This window comes from Felis catus, chromosome B3 (genome assembly GCF_018350175.1).
Source record: "Felis catus isolate Fca126 chromosome B3, F.catus_Fca126_mat1.0, whole genome shotgun sequence".
Classification (NCBI taxonomy): domain Eukaryota; kingdom Metazoa; phylum Chordata; class Mammalia; order Carnivora; family Felidae; genus Felis; species Felis catus.
Genome location: NC_058373.1, coordinates 136,375,066 through 136,392,737, shown reverse-complemented (window position 1 = coordinate 136,392,737; position 17,672 = coordinate 136,375,066). Strand labels below are relative to the sequence as shown.

At 41.3% G+C, this 17,672-nt stretch overlaps 1 protein-coding gene and 1 pseudogene across 32 annotated transcripts in view; one reads left to right on the top strand and one right to left on the bottom strand.

Moving 5' to 3' along the window:
• UNC79 (unc-79 homolog, NALCN channel complex subunit) overlaps positions 1-17,672 on the bottom strand; it is a 320,681-nt gene that overhangs the window by 73,071 nt on the left and 229,938 nt on the right. For 30 of the 32 annotated variants that reach the window (XM_045060452.1, XM_045060454.1, XM_045060457.1 and 27 more), the window contains 3 exons: positions 10,097-10,204; positions 6,693-6,809; positions 3,807-3,890 (listed from right to left, as the gene is read on the bottom strand). In XM_045060452.1, coding sequence (XP_044916387.1) covers positions 3,807-3,890; positions 6,693-6,809; positions 10,097-10,204 — 309 coding nt within the window. The remainder of the gene's footprint in view (positions 1-3,806; positions 3,891-6,692; positions 6,810-10,096; positions 10,205-17,672) is intronic. The other 2 variants (XM_045060463.1, XM_045060441.1) reach the window with 1 other exon arrangement.
• LOC101100480 lies at positions 196-1,056 on the top strand (annotated as a pseudogene).

Genomic DNA, 17,672 nt, shown 5'->3' with positions numbered 1-17,672 from the left:
CCACCAGTGCTGGACTGATTCTCCAGGAACAGTGGAAAAGAGGCACTCCAAGAAGAATCTCAAAGGAACAATCCAGGATAACGTCACGTTCTGCAGACTGATAACTGGGACTCAAGATTTTTTCAGACAGCAAAGAATGCAGAAAATCTCAAGGGCCATTAAAGAATCTATTTCTCTTCTTTCCCGTCCTGTAACATGGCGGATGCAAAAGCTGAGAAGCCAGATACCAAGAAGAAGAAGCCTGGAGCAAGGAGGCTGATGCTGGTGGCAAGGTTAAGAAGGGCTAGGTGGCAAGACTAAAACGCCAAAGAAGGGGAAGCCCTGTCCTAGTCGGAGGAGTTGGAAGATATTCCTGATCAGCTATGTATTCCAGAAATACCACATACAAAAGGAAGTATTCAGCAACTAAGTCTAGGGTTGAAAAGAAAAAGAATGAGAAGGCTCTTGCTGTTGTTGCAAAACCAGTCAGTGGTGACAAGAATAGTGGTACCCGACTGGTTAAACCTCACAAAATGCCTAGGTATTATCCTACTGAAGGTGTGCCTCAAAAGCTGTCGAGTCGAGCCACAGCAAAACCCCTTTCAGTCAGTACATGAGGAAACTGTGAGCTAGAATCACTCCTGAGACCTTCTTGATCATCCTCAGTGGACACCACAGAGGAAGAGGGTGGTTTTCCTGAAGCAACTGAGCAGTGTCTTGGTATTTGTGACTGGACCTCTGGCCCTCCATCAAAGTTCCTCTGCATGGAACATACCAGAAATTTGTCATCACCACCTCCACCAAAATTGGTATCAGCAGTGTGAAAATCCCAAAACGTTTCATTGAAGCTTACTTCAAGAAGAAGCTGCATAAACCCAACACCAGGAAGGGGAGATCTTCGACACAGAGGAAGAGAAATACAAGGTTATAGGGCAGCGCAAGGTTGACCCAGAAAGCTGCGGACTCGCAAATTCTGCCAAAAACCAAAGCTGTTCCTCAGTTTTAGGGCTACCTCCAGTCTGTGTTTCTGTGTTTTCTTTCACAAATGGAGTTTATCCTCACAAATCGGTGTTCTAAATTTCTTACAAAGAACCTAATTAAATAAGTGATCCATTTACAAACATAAATAAATGGTTTCTCATCAAGAATTGGTAATTCAGTGCTGAAAAACAAAACAAAATTGTATGATCTTCCCATAAATAGGAGAAAAATAATGATTCAGGGAACTGGTTTTGAAAAGAAATAACGTAAAAATTTTAGAGACCTAGTGAAGTAGGCAATGTATTTCAATATGAGGGAGAAAAAGAAAAAGGGCATTGAAGACTTTGAAGAATCAAGATGCTTCCACACTGTACAGACTCTCTTACCTGATCAAAGGCTACAAAGTATGTTTATGAGAAGCAGGAGGCCCTGTAGACCCAAACAGCAAAGGAAAGTATCTAAAAGCATCTTTATGTCACTTCCAAATGTCCCTCATGGGCATCTAAATTTACTATGATATTTAACAGATATTTCTGAGTAACATTCATTCCTACCTGTACCCAAGTGTATCATTAAAAAGGATCTCCAGTTGTTCTCATCAAGATGGTGCTTTGAGTTGAAGCAACGGTATTTATGATTGTAGCATAACTATAAACTGATGGATAATAGAAAAGGCAAGAACTGGGCCAAGATAAAAGGTGGCATGATTGATCATTAAACACTAAGGTAAACAGCACAAAGTCACTTCAAGTAACCAAAACACAGAAGGTTGAAGTCCAATATTCCACATTTCTTAGACATTGACAGCCATGCCTACCAGATGCCAAAATGCCTGTGCTAAAAGTAGAAAAATGCAGCCCACCAGATGGTGATATATACACAGTTTTACTAGGAATGAGAAATTGAACAGAAGACCATGGGGGAGGGGAAGAAAACAAATGGTTAGAGAGGGAGGGAGCCAAAACATAAGAGACTCCTAAAAACTGAGAACAAACTGAGGGTTTATGGGGGGTGGGAGGGAGGGGTGGCTGGGTGATGGGTATTGAGGAGGGCACCTGTTGGGATGAGCACTGGGTGTTGTATGGAAACCAACTTGACAATAAATTTCATAATAAAAAAAAAAAGAAAGGAAAAAAAAACCTCTTGAGTCAAGGCTTTCAGAAGATTATTACCAATTACTATTAAATAGAAATCACAATTCAAATCAAGAAAAGGGATGGAATCAAAGTCATGTGGGTGGTTTCAAGCCAATTATTACCCAACACAAATGCCAAAACAATAGCATTTTTAGTGTTTTTGACAATAGCATTGTGAAGTTGCTTATTCACGTGACAACACAAAATACGTCATGCAATATTTATGGCAGTCATCTATAAAAGATATTGGGTGCTGGCTCCCATAAGGCAACATTAGCTGAATCAATGGATTTCTGAATATTGCTAATAATAGGGGAGCAGACTAATGTATAAAAAGAAGGTGGGAACCATAAAAGGAAGCTATAAGACCTCAGCTACTTTTTGTTAGAGCTGAGTTACAACTAAGTCTGTAATATTAAAGGCAATCCCATTATCCCCCAGTTGTGGGCAATACTTCTGGATAGTACCACTATGGTTCCCTTACTGAATACCCAAAGTGCACTCTATATGGAACGGGGAACAGAACTAGAAGGTTCTCAGAGACTTGAATAAAGAGAAGACTTCCTCCAAAGACCAAACCCAAAGCTGGAGATTTTGACCAAAGCCCCTTTGGGAATCTTAGAGATAGGGGATATTATAAAGGTGTTGGTTTGTCTCAAAGCACACATGTACCATCAGTCCCTTAGCTACATCAATGGACTTCTTCAGTTTACTGTGAAAGAGACTCACTTTCTGTCTTTGTTCCCATGACCTCATTCCGTTTTTGCTGCTACTAACTTGGTCACTGGACCATGGATAAGCACCAGAGTTGTTTGACCATCCTGACTTCTGTTCATAAAAGCTTTTCCTAGGCCCATAAGTGAGAAGGGTCTCACCGCATACAGGGGCTAAAACTGCTACTCATTGCCCAAGAATATTAGCAAAAGCCAAAGATAAATGTCTCCTCGTTCCTAAGGAAAATTAGAAGAATGGTATGGTTCTGAGTGATATGGTCCTAAATAATAAGTCTGCTTGATTTAAGGAGCTAGCTAAGAGATGTGGTCATAGTTCATTTGTTTATTTGTTTTGTTTTGTTTTGTTTTTTTACAAATGATGGTGAACCTTGCTTTATGAATTGAAAAAGAACGAAAGTAATGATTAACTAGCCATGAGACGAATTTTGAAAATACATATTCTGATGATCTTGGCACAGATTTATCTTCAGCTTCCTCCTATGAGCAGCATAAAGCCCAGTGTGTATTTGGTGCAATTTCCAATTTCAGATTTCAAAGAAGCTATTCATCTCTGATCTCAGCATTCTAGAATGAACACAGATAAGCTAGACCATGTTCAGAGAAGTTACACAACAATACAGACACCTGACATGTATTAAGAGGAATACCAAAAGACCCAAGGACAGTGTTCTAGAGAAGACTGAGGGAATACGCAATGCATGGCTCTTTTCAAATGTCTGAAAAATTATGTGAGGGACTAGACTTGTTTTGTGTGGCCCCAACGGTTAGAAAGTCACCCTAAGGAAGAACTTTCTGTCAATAATGGTCAAAGATGAGGTACCATGCATTCCCAGCCCCTGGAGGTATTTTAGCAAAGGGTGTATCTACTCCCTGGAGCTGCTGAAGAAGAGCTTTCAGCCCCTACTGGGGGACCGGGTGATTGACATACACAATGTCTTCCAGCTCATCCAGTCTGAGATTCCACAGCTCAACTAACCTCTCATTCTCAATGGTTGTCCCTCCAGGTCAGGGTTTAGGCACATCGGCACATTGCATTGGCGTTTCCCGGGCTGTATCTGTTCTGTGGATAAATAGAACATTTCAGTCTTCAGTGTGGTCAATTTATCACGACTCACAATACAGAGAATTTAACAATTTCTTGGGGCCGTTTTTTTTTTTTTTTTTTTTTTTTTTGGTCATTGTTATTGTTGATTATTGATATTTACAGGAAACATCCTAGATGTTAGGGGAGGGTTGTCTGGGCTTTCACTACAAACCTTTCATTCAGGTATATGAAGTGCAATTAAAAGCAGGAGAGCATCTAAAACTGCCCCCCAAAAAGTGCAGATTTTCTACCTCCTCACCAAGAAAGCTCAGATACTATCATCTCTTGATATGAAATGAAAAAAAAAAAAAAAAACAACTGAAAGCTAATGTCACAGCCATGAAATAAATGTATTATGCAACTCAGTAAATATATAAGTGATCATCTGAGGCAATGGCCAGAAAAGTCATACAGAAAACATGTGGAACTGGTAGCAAGGACATGGCAGATGTTTCACTGAGGGCTGGGGAACAGGAAGAAGGGAACAAGGGGAAGAAATGGAGGAGTGGTCCTTCTGGAACACTTGTTTCCTATGAAAGATGAGACAAAGAAGCAACCATCGGATGTGCACGGATGGAGAAGAGGCAGGTATTCAACGAGCAAGCAGGTGCATGCTGAGGTGAATCGATCATGACCCAGGTTTTAGACTGCCTTTCGCAGTGTCTATGTGATTAGACTTGTTCCTCTGGGGACCAGTGAGTCACTGAGTCGACACGTGTAGTATAAAGTGGCACACCACCTAATACCGAACTCTACATTCATTGATTCTCCCGTGGTCTTAGATGCGGGGAAAACTTTTTGTGGCACTAATAAAAACAGGCGTATTGAGATGACGCTCCAGTGGGACTTGGTGGCTAGAGAACCAACTTGGAGAATGGAGAACAAGCCCAGGAAAACGGGTGAAAGAAATTCAGGCAGCATGTCAATGGTGAGTATTAAGTGAGAAGCCAGAGTGATGTGAACAAGGCTGAAGTTTGGCTGAATGTGAAACATTCAGTTAAGTGGGTTATTTGGCATCATGTAGATTTTCTAAAATTAAAATTTGGGTTTGACATTGAGATCTTTTTGCCTTTTTATAACTCTACTAAGTCAATCAAACTAGGTTGCAGTTGTAGTCTGAATCTGGAATGGTTAGCTTAGACTGAAGTACTTGCTACAGAAAACAGAAGCATGGTAAAATAATCTTCAGAGCCCCAGCTCAACCTACCAAAAGTGGGGGGTGGGGAAGGCATTAAATTATCAGAGAACTAACCAAACAAATGCTTCCATTCTCAGTTAATCACATAGTTTCATCTCAGTAGAGGGAGAAACAGAGGGGCACCTGGGAGGCTCAGTCAGTTAAGCGTCTGAGTCTGGATTTTGGCTCAGGTCATGATCTCACGGTTCGTGAGTTCAAGCCCCACATTGGGCTCTGCACTGTGGCATTCCCTCTCTCTCTCCCTCTCTCTCCCTCTCTCTGCCCCTCCACCACCCCCACCTCACTCTCAAAGTAAATAAATAAATAGAGAAACACAGTCCTCTCTGGTGTGGACAGAAAGACCCCACCTAGACCCAGTCAGCTGTCAAGGCTGGTTATCCTATCTTTCTCCTTGTCTCTCTTGCCTGTTGGCTTTGGGCCATTACATTTTTCACTACCACTTACCACCAAAAAGAAGATAAACAAGAAACCTTTAAAATGTTAAGAACCCTTATAAAGGCCAGGAGAGTTGAAACTATTGGTTAAATGTAGGCTTGGGTATGGTGTGGGGGCCTAATTTATCTAGCTCTCCTTTTTGGAAAAAAAAAAAAACAATGGATGGGGGTGGGGGAGATAAGATAAAATGTATGTGATGATTATAGTTTTGAAAAAATGACAGTATGTCAATATTTTGGTTTTGTAGACATGATAATTCCCGGCCATAAGGAAGGATATTGAAATAATAATCTCATATAACTATGGCCAGAGAGTACTAAACCAAGACACGAAAATAGTCTGGTACAGGTGTTGGTCCCCAGAGCATACCACTGCAATAAACTGTATCACTTTCATAGTGCATGCACGTTGCAAAGTGCTTTCACATATGTCATCTTGTAACTCAAATGGCCCCTATGATTAGAAAAGAGAAACACGAAAGGCAGGCACTCAAAAGAGCAGGCTTGCAAGTAGTACGCGAGCTCGGAACGTGGTAACAAAGTTTAGAAAATGCAGAGTGATCATGTTTAAAATAGACATGTCATGGCAGCCAATTCTTACTTTAAAATTGAGGTTAGATGCAACGCCACTATAGAAGCATGAGGGTGTCCAACCTGGTCGCCCTGCCGACTGAAGTACAGAGCTCATATTCCCAAACCTACCGGCGGATCATGACATCACTAAGCTATGTTGTTAGTATCAGTATTAGTGCTAATATTCCCTTATTTGGGGTACTTTACAACATAGAGAATATTGGTAAACTGGTGTTTCTGTTTGTTAATCCGCATTATAAAATCATAATTCCACTCCCTTCTATAGGCATTTACGTCGTTTTACCCCCAGATAGGTAACCTAATATCCGGAATCTGGGTCTTAGAGGAGAAAGAGTTGGACCAGCCTAAACGGACAGACAGGTGGCTCTAGAGAACTGGGAAAGTTTAAATGGACTTATTTATTCATTACCGTAGGTTTAAAAGAAAAAAATTATTTGAACCACAAAACACAAGAGAAACATCTAATCCTTAACACGAGAGAGCAGAGGGGACACACAGAAAGTGGCATTAGCTGATCTGAGAGGTAAAACAAGAAGAAAAGGCTTGACCCACCAGTGTCCCAGTTGCTGATGTTATGGGGGGCGCTAGACTGATGCTCCAGCTGTCGCTTCATTAACTGGCTCATTGTTAGAGCTCCCAGGGATCCCCTTTTCATCTGCCTATACTGAGCTATATGGAGGAAATTAGGACATCATTACTAGGGGGCATAAATTTCCACAGCACACAAAGGCTCTACAAATCCATATAGAATCTTAATTGAATCTTTATTGGCGACTTGTAATTGTTCAGCAAATTGTATGCTCTTGCCCGAGGCAAAAACTAAGGCACATTGCTATTCCCGGTGCCTTTCTTCCCTCAGTAAAGAAAGAAACAGTGCCTATGAGCATTTATCTGTAGTCTGTAGAATACCTACAGTTGCAACAATGTGGTTACTTTCATTTACTTTTTCATTTGTATACTCTGCCTTGTTCCAGAAAGGATTTAAGGCATATAATACTACTTTGAATTTAAAGCTTAACTTCTTTTAAAATGGAGCCTGTGCGTCCATAGTTTAAGGCTCCATTATATCCCCGTAAGGTGCCCATATATATGTGTATACATGCATGTTTTAGACTAAAATGACACATATCAACCCCAATTTTTAGAGAGGGAAGTTGAAGCAAATGAAATTATGTTACTTGGGAACCAAGTAGCAAATGGGGTGGTCATAAAATCAAAACATGTTGACTCCAAAGTCAATGCTGTTTCAATCTCTGTGTGAGCCTCTGCCTACTGTTTGGGAAATGTGAATCGAATCACATTCCACAGGTGTATTCCAGTACACATCTTTGTTTTAGAAAATAATGGTAATATTTTTATCCTGCGATTTAAGCATTGACAAATGCCCCACCAAAGAAATGTCAAGTTATGAGCATTTCCAAACCAGAAAAACAATGAAAAAGCACTTCTGCCAGTAGACTGTTGAGTGAAAAAGCAACTTGCCTCCTACCCTCCTATTCCTCTGTCAGTGTCCCCATCGGTCTCTGCCACCAGCCCAGTGAGAAAAGCAGAGAATCAGTGATGTGCCTTTTCTACATGATCCCAAACTCCTGGACATTTGAGAGCATGTGGTTATTCACTCTCTTATGAGGACAATTTCAGAAACCGAAGTTCTGAACTGCAGGCCCTAGAAGGGGATGGTAGAAACCGGGATGAGTGGATGGCCCCTGGAAAGCTTTAAATGTTATACCCAGGCTTCACAATCACCATACCAAGACGGCAACTTGGTGAGATGTGAAATCAATTATAACATTTTGAATGTAATTAGCATGCTGTTTGATTCATGGTAGTCACGGCATGGTTAGCTACAGAAGGATCATCTAGCAAACTGATCCAGAGAGAGGGGTGTGATGGGAATTCTTGTGTCTTGGAATCCATGTCAGCTAAATTCACCAACATGGGAAATCCCTGATTCTTGTTGACTGGCGGAATTTACAATGTTATGACTCACTGGAAATGGTGCAGCTTCAGGTAAAATACAAAAGCAGAAATCTTCTAAAAGGCTTAACCAATTTAAAAATTAGCATGCTCAAAAGAGGACTTAAAACCTCTAGTGATTTCATAATTTCTCCAATTCTCAGTTGTTCGTAAAGACAGCAGAATTCCCTGAGAGTAAAAACCCTTAATGTTTAGCTCCGTGTGTGGGGTGCCTGGCATGATGCCTCCAAGAACACACCAGCAAGAGCCATCTAATACATGCTTTTAATGGAGAGGAGGAGGAAGGTGCAAGTGTAATGATGCACTATGCTAACTCCAAAGAAGCCAGATTCAGTCATGATGTTAGGATCATGAGACAGTGGATACACTTATTTTACGACACATTTAACTAGCACTCACTCAAGTCAAGCTGACTTAGCCACCCTATCCCAATTTATACCCAACTTGGAATTCTAACTAGAATTTGCTATCTTCTTTTTTTTTTAGATGACTCATGTAAATTAGGAGGAGAGAGAATACACTTGCATGATTTTAGTATGTGGGCTTAAAAATGGGCGTTTCATTATGTTATCAGCAGACTTTCATGACAAAAGAGCAATTACATTCAGAACCAGCTGTCCTTCCCTGCTACCAAAAGGGCAAGTAACTGTCACTTGAAAACACTTTCTTAGAATTTCTATAACCTCTATTATAAGTGAATTTGAGTTATTCTAAGGCAGTGGGTTATACCAAAAAAGAGCACGGACTTGCAAATCAAACAGACCTAGCATCAATCCCTGTCTCTATCACTTAGTAGCCACCTGACTTTAGGTGAGTCACTTAGCCTCTGTTTCCTGGTCTATAAAATGGGGTCAATAATACCTGCCATGCAAGGCTGATGTAAGGATTAAGTAAGATAACAATGTGTGTAACCATTTGGCACAGAGCCCAGCCAAAAGTACCAAATAAATGGTGGCTATTATTACTACTATGACTATAAAATCCTTGAACAAGTGGTGTCTCTTATTTATTCACCTTTGACCCTCAGTCGCAAGCACAGGGCCCGGCACCTGGCAGACAATACATAGTTGGTGAATGAACGAATGCATGAATGAATGAATAATGAAGATGACGAGGTTGTTCCATACTACCAGTCCAGCATTTAAGTTAGGATCTTTATTTGGTTTTCAGGATCATCCTCATTTAAAAGACAGAGAAAAATTAACCAGCTCCTCAGGCAGCGTTCACATGGAACACAAAATAGACCAGCGCGTGGGATGAGGGCTGGCAGGAAGTGCACCTCTGTATCTCTGATTCCTGCTGAGAGCCTCCCATGCTAGTGTCCCTTCACTGGCCCCACTGAGCCAGGTGGACACCTTACTGTCACCTCAACAGAACTCATGCTCTTCAAGGACCAGATCTAGGACCCGACCACAGAAGGGCAGTTTCAAAACAGTTGCCTCCTACAGATCCTGTAGAATTTCATGCCATTTGTATTTTCAGATCCAAAAGGGCTAGATTCAATCATGACACCAGGATCATGGTATATCTGCTACATTTATTTTATGATAATTTAGATAACATTGTGTCAGTGATGGAAGTGATTCAAATTGAACACAGGTGTTCAATGTAAAATTCTGTCACAAACAGTGCTTTTCGTTTATCCCAAAACTAGTTCCGTGCCTTAGGTTTAGGCTAGTCACACACAATTCTTATTTTATTTAATTATGAAATTTGGTGATTAATCCATAACAAATTAGGATTCTTGGCCAATCAGTAACCGTAGTGATTTAGCAAACACTTGAGATATTGACGAAACTGAGCCCATGCCTCAGGATCTCTGAGATCTTACAACAGAGTGTCTGTCACCCAGGAAGCTAACACAACATGTATAAAGAAAAAACCCCGCCAATACCAGGAGTGTGAAAATTGAAAACAATGCAGTATTTATTGCTCCAAAATCAATGTATAGTTGAAGCGATCACCAAAGGGAATCTTACTTGATATTGAGGAATGGCTACTTGTTTCTGGCACCCCTGCTTCTAATGTTGGGGCAGATGAGGATTCTCGTGGCATTTCCAAAGTTGAAAGTCCTTTAGTAGAGGGATCTACAAACAGAAACATTATTTAAAGCTCAGGATATTAAGTAAAAGCAAGGTCAAGAACCTTTTCCATATCTTTTCCCTCTTGCCTAATACACCCATTCAAATCATTCTGTATGTTCTGGCCCTGTTAATTACTTTAACAGAATTTTATATACACACTGGTTTCAAAATTCCCCGGAGAGTTGCTTCCACATTACCCTCTGCATCTGTGGATATGCCTCCCAGAGATTAACAACAGAGCAATTACAGAGTTAAAGCTCCAAGCATGCCCCTCCCGCATATCCTCAAGCAGGTTACTTAGCCTTTCCAGCACTGAATTTCTTTTCATCCACTACCTAAAGACGGTTACAGTTCATTCCACCATTCCACTTTGTCCTGGCAGTATCCTACTCACTAACTACATCTCAATTATACAGACAATTCTTCCTCCAGAAGATCTTCAAGATACCCCCTTCCCCCCAAAAATACAAGCCAAAATATGGGTCATGTGATCCTCTTACGTAATCCCTGAACACCCTGTCCTTAACCTTTCCCAAACTTAACACACTATAATGGAATTCTCTATATACTTGTCTATAACCTTTGCTAAGCTGTAAGTATTGCAGAGCAGAGATTGTATCTAACTTGGAATAAACAGTATTAACTCAGGTTTTCTATTTTATTCGTTGTGCAAGAAACAGACCGTATCATGTGCTCCTTCTGTTTGACAAACGTATCTAAGAGGAAATATCTTCTGCGTATACTATTGTCTTCTCAATCTATCAGTAATGGGAAACAAGCTGTTCCACATTATTCTAGGTAAAGATGATCCTTTAAAACTTGATAGTTTATCATAGCAAACCCCCTAAAATTCTTTACAAACGTCTCTGCCACCTTAAAGCAACACTATCTACTGAAGAGTGAGCAGCCTGGTGTTACCCTATAGGCTTCCATGAATGTTCCGTGCTATCACCTGGGGGCGCCCCTCCTACATGGCTTCAAGTTCTCAAGCTTCACGGTGATTCGGTCCCATTCTTTTTATATTGTCAATTTTTCTCTTGTCCAGGGTAAGTCACCATACACTCATCCATATGTACATCTGAAGTATGCAGATGCGAGTCTATCATTAGATGATCACTAAACTTGTAGGGAATGAAAGTAAAATTGATCCTGGGTGAGATCCTGGGAGGAAAATTTTCAAGCACTGATGCTAGAACATCCGCTTTTTGACTCTCAGAGGTCTTTCTGAATAGATATGATTGCCAGATTAGTAATTTCTTGATTAAAAAAAATAAGTATAATTGTTACAGTGTTTCCTGCACCCTCTTGAGTAATTATGCACAAAATGACTACCTGTTTTAAATTACCTTAGTCACTAAGATATTAGACATTAGGTTATTACTTTTCTCTTAGGTATTGTCCCCAAACCTCTAGTGAAAAACATGCACAATCAAAAAATAATAAATAAATTAAATAAATAAATACATACATACATACATACATACACAATCACCTCTCTTCACCCTCATCTGCCTCTGTTTTACGTATGCCTGCTACCACGGCACAATAATCCTACCAATAATATAGAACAAGAAAGCTTAAAGTTCATTTTCGAGAATTCTTTGAAAGACCATTGAGACTTTTAGAGTTTTGCTGTGCTTATTGAAATCTTTGGTGTATCTCTAATTTTAAAGAAATGTAATTTCTTTACTGTAAGGTAGTTGTTAATAATTGCTACTGTACAAAGATTTCATACGCCAGGCAATTTTTGCTCAATCTTAAATCATTTTACAAAACCTTCCATTTGTATACAGTTTAAGACATACGACAAACATTTGAATAGACCTATACACTTAGCTTAAAATATTTTATTCAGTTTAAAAAAATTGTTTCAATGTTTATTTTTGAAGGAGAGAGGCACAGAGCATGAGCAGGGAGGGGCAGAGAGAGAGAGGGGGAGACACAGAATCCAAAGCAGGCTCCAGGCTTTGAGCTGTCATCACAGAGCCTGACACAGGGCTCGAACTCACAAGCTGCAAGATCATGATCTGAGCTAAAGTTGGACACTTAGCCCAGTGAGCCACCCAGGTGCCCCTTTATATTTTTATCCAGTTTTTATAGTGATGTATAGAAAATGGCATAACCATCTGTTCAATCATCAAACATTTGCCAAAGCTGTTAGGCACTTGATATACAATCAGTAAACAAACCAGGCAAGAATCCTTGCCTTTGGGAACTTTCATTTTAGCGGGGAGAAACAGACAATAATTAATACACATAAAAGTAAATTTTAAGTTAGAAGAGTAATTCTCTGTAGAAGAGAACCAGAGAAGAAGGGATTCCAAGATGCCAGACAGGGGTGGAAAGGTGGGGTGTGGTCCAGGCCTCATTGGGAGCCTGGTGTTTGATCAAAGGATCAAAAGAAGTGAGAGAGTGAGCTGGGCAGACAGGTGGGGAAGGCTGTTTCAGGCTGAGGGAACAGCCAGTTGTAAAGACCCTCAGGTGAAGCTATGCAGGGAGGGCTCAAGAAATGGCAGGAGGATTTGCAGGACATGGATGGAACTGGAGGGTGTTAGGCTAAGCGAAATAAGTCAGAGAAAGATACCATATGATTTCACTCATATGTGGAATTTGAGAAACTCAACAGATGAGCATAGGAGAAGCGAAGGAAAAATAAGATAAAAACAGAGGAGGAAAACCATAAGAGACTCTTACATACAGAGAACAAACTGAGGCTTCCTGTGGGGGGATGGGTTAAATGCGTGATGGGCATTAAGGAGGACACTCTTCAGGATGAGCACTGGGTGTCATATGTAAGACACGAATCACTGGGTTTTACTCCTGAAGCCAAGACTATACTGTATGTTAACAAACTTGAATATAAGTTTTAAACAAAGAAATGGCAGGCAGTCACTGCAGCTGGGTAGAAGCAATGTGGTGACAGAAGCACAAAATGAAGTCAGAGAGCTAATGAGAATCAAGACCACACAGCACTTCAGGAATATAAAGGACCTAAGCTTTTACTACGGAGGAAATGGGGAGCCACTGGAGGGTTATAATCAGAGGAATGGTATAATCTCATGTTTTAAAGGCTTGCTCCACCTGCTGTGTTGAGAAGATATGAAGACAATAAGGGTAGAAGGTAGGGGATCAGTTAGGAAGCTACCACCACTGACCCAGGTGAGAGGAGTTGGTGGCTCAGGGCCAAGTGGAAGAAGGGGAGATGATAAGAAGGGACCAAATTCTGGGTATATTCTGAAGGTGGATTAAGGTGCCCAGACAAAATAGAGGATGCCCAGTTAAAATTTAATTTCAGATAACCAACAGCTAATTTTTTATTATGAGTACATCCCGTGTAATACTTGATAGATATGGCGCCAATTCTTCACTCCTCCCTGAAGCCATGTCCTTTGTCATGTGACTTACAAGTTCCTCTCTCATAAGAGGCAGGGTATATTTCCCTCCTGATTCGGGGTTTGGCCAGGTGATTTGTTTTGGCTAATGAAATGTTTGCAGGCATAGCATGACCAAAGGCTTGAAAAGCACCTGTGCAATTAGGCTTGCTGTCTTGTGCCTCTGCCATCATCATGAGAGGATACTCCTGAGCTCCAAGACTCCCAGGAGGAGGTTGGCCACCCAGCTCAGCTCAGCCTAGATTAGCCAATCCACAGTAACCAATAGACTGTCCAATTTAATAAGTACCCATTATTATCGCTAGATGTTGCAGAGATTTTATGCTTGTTACACAGCATTCTTCCAGCAACTGGCAACTGATGGAGTTCTCTCAGCATACAGACAATACGTAAAATCATAAAACTAGATGAGATCACCCAGAAGAGTGGGTGTAAACAGAGGACTGAGACTGTAGGGCACTCCCTTATTAGGGAGATAAGGAAGAAACCACAAAAGAGTTTGACAAGGACTGACCACTGAACAAGCAGAAAATAAAGAGAGTATGGTATCGGAGAAGCCAAGTAAAATGGGGAGAGGCGGGTAAGAGCTTAGAACTTACCACTGGTGACCTTGTCAAGTGATGTTTGAGTGAACCACTGGGGATGAAACTTCATAGGAATGATTAATTCTTTAGAAAAAAAAAGAAGAGTGAGGGGTATCTAGATGGCTCAGTCAGTTAAGCGTCCAACTCTTGATTTCAGCTCAGGTCATGATCCCAGGGTCATGAGATCAAGCCCTACATTGGGCTCCATACAGAGTGTGGAGCCTGCTTGGGATTCTCTCTCTCTCTACCCCTTTCCCACTGGTGCCCTCTCTCTCAAAAATAAATAAATAAACCTCAAAAATAAAAGAGAGAAGAATGGGAGAAAACTGGAGATAATGATTAGAGTATAGGCAACTCTTTAAAACATTTTGCTAAAAGGGGAGGAGCAAAATGAGATAATAATTGGGAGAACTGGGATCAAGAGCTTTTTTTGTAAGAGAGAAAAACAAGATTATGTTCATATGCTCACGTGAAGAATACCTTAGGAAGAAAAGACTAAGGAGGGAGAAAGAAAGGAGAATTTCTAGGCCTATGTCCTTGAGTAGGTGAGAGAAGTGGAATCTTGTCCACATGTGGAAAGGCTGCCTTTAAACAGTAACCAGACAGTTCACCTATAGCCCAAGCCAGAAAGGCCAGGTGTACAAGTGCAGACACTGGAAGGCAGGCAGAGGCGGTAGCAGGAGGCTGTGGACATTTCTTCTGATTCTGTCAAACAGGAAGAGTAATCGAAAGTTTGGAAACACAAGTAGCCAGGACACAGTCGCTTAGGAGAATGGAAATGTGAGTGGGCCACAGAAATATGGTATGATTGCCAGGTAGTTTAAAGAGCCAGTTGAGGTCTGGAGTCATGAATCTGAAATGAGACCAGCCACTATTGGTATGTGTTTTTCTCCAGTCACACTCATCCAATACCTATCTGTACCTACTGCACCTACAGATGCTGGTAGGTGGAAAGGTGGATCTGACAAGGTTGTGTTTAGCCAAGCAAGCCTGAAAAAGCAAAGGCCAGGGAGGATGCAGCACCGGGGAGGGTTACACTGATTGACCTGAGTAAGGAAGAGGAGAGGAGACGTGAAGTATGGGAGGGACGTGAAAGACAGTAGGACTGACACAGCATCGTCCAGAGAGAGGGAAATAGAAATCAGAGAACAGGAGACATGAGAATGACATGGAAAGGCTGCACTTTTTGGCAAAAACAAGGTCTGTGACGTGACCATGGGAATGAATAGCTGAACTGGGGTGGAGGTTAAAAACCAGTCACTAGGGCAGACAAATTCAAGGAACTAAGAAGCCAGAGCCTCAGAAGAGTCATCTACTCTAATATTGGAATCACTAAGAATTAAGGCAGAAACAGTTTAGAAAAGAGTGAAAAAAGAACCAGGAGTGAAACTGTCACCAGATTAAAAAAAAAAAAAATCAGGGGTCAGTAATATGATGAAGTTCAGAGCTGGGTGTTTTCAGAAGTAAGGTGGGAATGGTCTGAAAGGGGCAGTGATGAACAAGGAAGGTGCTTACCCCTGACCCAAGCCCAAGGGCACAAGGCAGTGAGGAAAACTGTGTCCTCAGGCAGAGCTGGGTTTCCTCTGGACTAGGGCGTGAAGGGAGCCGTCAGAGGAGAGAGCATATGTGACATTTTGCTCATGAAGGACAAGGGAAGGATTTCAGTAGTTAGCGTAAGTTGGGACAAAGGTTCAGAACAGGAGATGTGCAGAGCCTTCTGGAAATTAGAAGGGCAACCTGGGCCTTCCTGCAGGGACTCACATGCATGAGACAAAGTGCTCGATGCCTTGACCTGGTGGTTCAAGGCAATCAGCAGTGGTAAGGCTCTGAGTTTGGAAGGACTAGGAGCCTCCCTTTACTCCAGCTGACAGAGGCAAGAAGGTCTGGGGAAGCCTGTGTCTTCCTCTGAGAACACAGGCCTGCTTCCAGCTTCCAGATCTGTGTGTCTGTGGGAGGTGGGATGCTATACAGATATAAAACTGTGACAGTACTGCATATCTTAGAAACATTTTGGAGACATATTACCATAATTGTCAGGTGCTTTCCTCTTGTTCTGATAACAAATGTATTAATATGAAACCAATCTCCCCCCAGGTAGCCTGGGGAACAGTCTGACATAGAATGAATAAAGGAGGCAACACACACACACACACACACACACACACACACACACACACACACACTACAACCTATATATCATACACACCCACTCTGTGGACTTAGTTTCTTATATATCCTCCCTATAGACTTTATATGGCTTCTTATATACCTACCCTATAAAAGTCTATAGTCTCCAGGTCAATGTTTTCCTTCATCTATATGTAGCAATTTTCCTGGCTCCAAACAATCAAAAGGTTTACCAGTTTCCCTAGAAACCTTCTTAAACGTTCTTGTTATTACCAGGATCTTATTCTTCCTGCTACCTGGAAAGGGTCTTCCCATGACCCTTTCCAAATATACTCATGTTCATTCAACAGATTTTTACAGACCCATTTCAAGGTACACAGCTCTGTCCTAGGAGGTAGAGAGCAGCTGGAAATCTCAGGAAATGACCGGGGTGAATAAAAGATCTGAACACCTTGTCTTAGGAGCTGATTTTGTGTGGAGCAGTGGAGAGGAAGGACTAGAATCAGGGCAATGGTTCTGGCACTGCTACTGCCTATCTGTAGGACTGGGCACATGACTTCCTCAGAGTGTCTCCTTGTACAGAAAAGGACAGGTTTTCCACTACAACTTTCCAAGATCTTTGCCAGTTCTCAGCGATCCACATGCTATGAATCTACTACAATAATCATCCCTGGCCAATTTCATTTTTTCTAACAAGCCACATTCTTTATTTTATTTGTTTGTTTGTTTGTTTATTTATTTATTTATTTATTATCTGAGCTGAGACACAAAGTGTTGTGATCAGCATTCTGGTAACACTGCAGAAGACTGTGTTTTAGGATGAGGTGGACGATTGGCTGGCCACCTTTTCAAATTCTCTTCCTTAAAAACAGTGCATCCAAGGAAATGTGAGAAATGACACCTGAGGCAGGAAATCCAAGTGCTGTGACAACTTCACCATGAACTGGTGCCCATGAACTAGGGTCTGGGTTGTAAGCTGGGTTTTTCGGTTCCTGAGGACACACAATGCCCACCAGACTACTGACGTTTGGTTAGAAGATGCAACCCGCTGTGGACCCTACGTGATTACAGTCAAATTCTTAACCATTCCCAAACGCTCTTTGCTTTTCTGTAGCCCTTCATGTTTGCTCCTTCTTTGGACTACATGTCAAAGCTGGCTGAAATATAGGAAAACAAAGAGAGCAAACAGAGTTCAAATTAATGACTTTTTCTGTTTGGAAGGAAGGCTGCGATGATATTTGGGATATCTTGATATGAGTTAACTATTTATTGCCTCTTCTTGCCAAGGAGGCCAAGAATTGACTGTAAAGCTTTAGAAACAACAAACACAGAAACACTGATGGAGCCAACAGAACCACATCTGAATCC